The sequence below is a fragment of the Cariama cristata genome, unplaced genomic scaffold (genome assembly GCF_000690535.1).
Source record: "Cariama cristata isolate BGI_N322 unplaced genomic scaffold, ASM69053v1 scaffold19076, whole genome shotgun sequence".
NCBI lineage: Eukaryota > Metazoa > Chordata > Aves > Cariamiformes > Cariamidae > Cariama > Cariama cristata.
The window spans coordinates 28648-32511 of NW_009620627.1; the positions used below are offsets into that span (position 1 = coordinate 28648).

Here is a 3864-nt window from a genome sequence, read left to right on the forward strand (position 1 = left end):
AAATATTCTGCTATATTGTGTTGGAGAATGTCTCCATGTGACAGTTTGAGCACTTGGTTGCATTAATTATTATTCCTGGATTTTGGCAGAATTCTCTGTGTCACACTAGCTTTTTCTGGTTTGGGTTTTGTTTTTTTGTTTTTTTTGGTGTGGTGTTTTTTTTTTTGTTTTGGTTTTTTTTTGTGGGTTTTTTGGTTTTTTTGTTGGTTTTTTACCTCTGTTCTGTTTTGTTGTCTAGATTCCTTCAATTTAGAGTCACTTTGAGCTGTTGACTGCGACTTACAGTCCATATAGCTGACCTCAACAATTCCCTACATACAATTTTACTATAATTAATTGCATTTCTAATATATATAACTACTTATAGATGAATAGCATTTTCACAAGTAAATTATTAAATACGTTTATCCTATATGTTCCTACACGTTTGCTCAAAGACATAATGGTGCTTATAAGAGAGCACAGAGGATAGGTGCTTGTGAACATTAGAAAACGATCACTGGAGGCAGGGCTAACAAATCCATCGTAGTGCTCCCAGTCAAAAACAGAGGTTTTGAGTAGGAGGCTACATATTTAATGTAATAGTAACAGTTGTCAAATCATCATGCAAGTTCCCATATGTTTTTTGAAAGAATCTGATTTCAGAAGACTAAATTTGATGATTGTTGAGAAATGTGTTAAATGAAGCTTACTAGATTGACCATCTGCTACAGTTCTCTCTCTCTCTCTCTCCCCCCCTCCCCTTTTTGTAGAAATAATGTAAAAGATACCTGAGACTTATAATTCCTCTGTTTAGTAACTTAACCGATATCTACCATTGTTTTGGTAGATACATGTCACCATTCTAAGCAAGCATACAGCATGCAATAAAGCATTGTAAAATAACCATTGGATGATGGTTATTAAATAAAAGCAATAAATATTTTCCTAGTAGAGCATATGATATTTTCTTACACTGTGGCTTTCAGTAGATATATTCCAAAAGGACCTGTGTATTGTAGCCCACTTTGAGAACCTGCATATATCTGAAGACTGCTTGTATTTTCTAACTCTGTTAACTCTGTGTTTTCATGTCCATGTTGATAATTTTAAGTGATGGTGTTTTTCGCTGAGGTTTTTCACTCGTATACAAACTTAAATTCTTTTCCTGAAGCAGAACTGTAAAGAATAGCTGTTTCTCCTTGTGAAGTTTTAGCTAGAACTATCAATGCTTTATCTGTGCTCTGTGTTTGCTTATTGCTGACTAGTTTAGTTTAGTGATCCTAAATGTGTATTATTATCAAACAGTGTCATCTGCAAATGTTTGTTTGAAATAGGTGGTGTGCTGACCCAGTGGTGTTAAGTTGTTTGAAGGGGAAAAGCATTGCAATAAGGTAAGTTTGGTTTTGTTGTTATTGTTGTTTCTTCTTCTGTTTTTGGCTTAAAACTGTGGAAAGAATGAAGTGCTTGTTGTGGGCAAGTTAGAGTGAGTGCTCGTATTTTCTTCCTCTTGCTCTACTACCAAAAGTGCATTTCTCTTTAATGGTTCTGTATTATTCCTCATGCGGTGACTCTTTATTGAGAATGTACAACATTGTTAGTTATCTAGCTTACTCTAGGAAAAAACAAAAGCTAACTGAAATATGAAATGTCTTCATATGTGTAAGTTACATATGAAATTTAATTTCATCACCTTTGCTGGAATATGGTAATGCTGAAGCTCCCATGTAGATCCTCTCGCTTGGGCTTCTAGGGCTGAAGAACTGCTCTAGAACTGCACAAGTTTCCAGAAAGGACCGAAAGCTTAGCAGGAATTTATAGCTATCCATTCTGTTCTTTGCTGCAATCTTTATTATTCTCATAATAATTCTTTTCCACTTACCCAGGTATCCCAGGAAAAGAAATAGTTTAATAGAGCTTCCTGAAGACTATAGCTGCCTTCTGAACCAAGCCTCTCAGTTTAGGTAAGATGTGACATATTTAGTTGTCTTTCTAGGTGTTTTGTCACTTTAGTCACTTTTATGTTCTTGCAGTTACTGTAACTGGTGTTAAAACTATGTACAGAAATTATTTTGCAGAAGTGAATGCACTATTATGGTTATACTGGCCAATGCTAGCACATGTTCATTTTAAATCTGAAACACAACAACTTACTAAATGAAGTGACTTGTGTTTGATAAGATAACATATATAATTATTATAGTTTAATCTACTGGTCATTTTTCACCACTGCAATGTGCATTTGATTTGACCGTAAGCGTGAAAATTATTTTTGCACTGGACACAGCAAGGCCAGAAGGTTAGCACTGTTTTATGACAGGAAAAGTAATTCGGGTTACAAGGGACTTCCGCAGATCGTCCAGTCCAGCCTCCTGCTCAAAGCAGGTATCTTGCAGATAAAATATTTCAAGCAACATAAAAACATAGCCAAAGGGGGCAGATATGTGAAATATGATTATGACATAGTATCTCAGGCTGTTGTTTGTGGGTTGGGTTTTTTTTTGTTGTTGTTGTTTTTTAAGGAACATTTTCCATAGTTAATATTTCTTTTAAGGTTTTAACTCCTGCACTAACATTCTGGTTACGCTTCTTCTAGATGCCCGCGGTCTTCTGATGATGAACAAAAACATCCAGTATTGTGTTTGTTCTGTGGGGCTATGTTGTGTTCCCAGAATACTTGCTGTCAGGAACTGGTGAATGGGGAGGAGTTGGGAGCCTGTACTTCTCATGCTCTTCAGTGTGGAGCTGGAGTCTGTATGTTTCTCAAGTAAGTAGCTAGCCAGAATTTAATGTGTTAAAGAGTAAAGGAAAACATTTGAAGGTCAATATTCACATTGTCAAAGCACTTGATTCTTTTTGTCTGAGATAAGGAAACATTGCTTTGACCTGAAATATAGCTCACCGAAAAGTTAAGAACCTGCTGGGAGTTGTCTGTATTTTAAATGCAGCTATTTTTTCCTTAAGAATCAGGGAATGCAAAGTTGTCCTCATTGAAGGTAAAACCAGGGGCTGCTTATATCCTGCTCCCTACTTGGATGAATATGGAGAAACAGATCCAGGTCTGAAGTAAGTAAATGTTTGCCTGACTTACTTTCTACGTTTGCATTTTGGTATCTCTTTCTTTCTTATACCCATCAGACAAGAAGTTCTTCCTGCTGGCATGTACAGCACTGTAACATGTATCTTGGTCTGGTGAACTTGTTTAACTTCAAATTCCTGATGGCAATTTCCAGTCATGAATGGGTCATTCATAATGACTTTTTTGGTACTGTTAAACTTTCTTAGTTTTCTCAAGGATACTTTGTATACTTTTCATCAGAAATGTGCAACAACTGCCATTTCTGAAATGTCATCTTGGAAATGGCAGTCATTGCTTGTCACATGTAGAATTTTTTCATTTCCAGTGGGGTTGTTGAAGTTGTTGTTCATACAAGTATTTAATATTTTCTGGCTATAGTTAAGAATGTTAATACTAGACTGTTAATGGAATAGTTTGTCTGTTGCTGTTCTGATACACTTATTGGGTATTCTCCATTTTTCTTCTATGAAGAAGAGGCAATCCCCTGCACTTATGTCGAGAGCGTTACCGGAAGCTCCATCTGCTATGGCAGCAACACTGCATCATAGAGGAGATTGCCAGGAGCCAAGAAACGAATCAGATCTTCTTTGGATTCAACTGGCAACTGCTCTGAGTCTCTTGATTTTTAGTTACAACTCTTACCTTTTGGCAGTGCTTTGGAAAAGGAAAGGAGGGTGGCAGTAAATAATCTACTCTCAAGTGGATTCTGTAGTTCAGACACAATTGGTGGATTCTCTAGGTTGGACGTATTACTGATACATTGAAATAGAAACTTCATCTGTGTGTTTTGGGTTTTTTTTTTTCTT

The 3864-nt window shown here is 36.3% G+C and overlaps 1 protein-coding gene across 1 annotated transcript in view; it reads left to right on the plus strand.

Annotated features, from left to right (window-relative positions):
• The window catches only part of LOC104162852 (E3 ubiquitin-protein ligase UBR1-like), a 30968-nt gene extending 27104 nt beyond the window's left edge, over window positions 1-3864 (plus strand). Inside the window, exons 20-24 of the mRNA XM_009701682.1 lie at window positions 1317-1373; window positions 1866-1943; window positions 2576-2746; window positions 2944-3045; window positions 3530-3864. Of these exons, the coding sequence (XP_009699984.1) occupies window positions 1317-1373; window positions 1866-1943; window positions 2576-2746; window positions 2944-3045; window positions 3530-3671 (550 nt within the window). The 3' untranslated portion in view covers window positions 3672-3864. The remainder of the gene's footprint in view (window positions 1-1316; window positions 1374-1865; window positions 1944-2575; window positions 2747-2943; window positions 3046-3529) is intronic.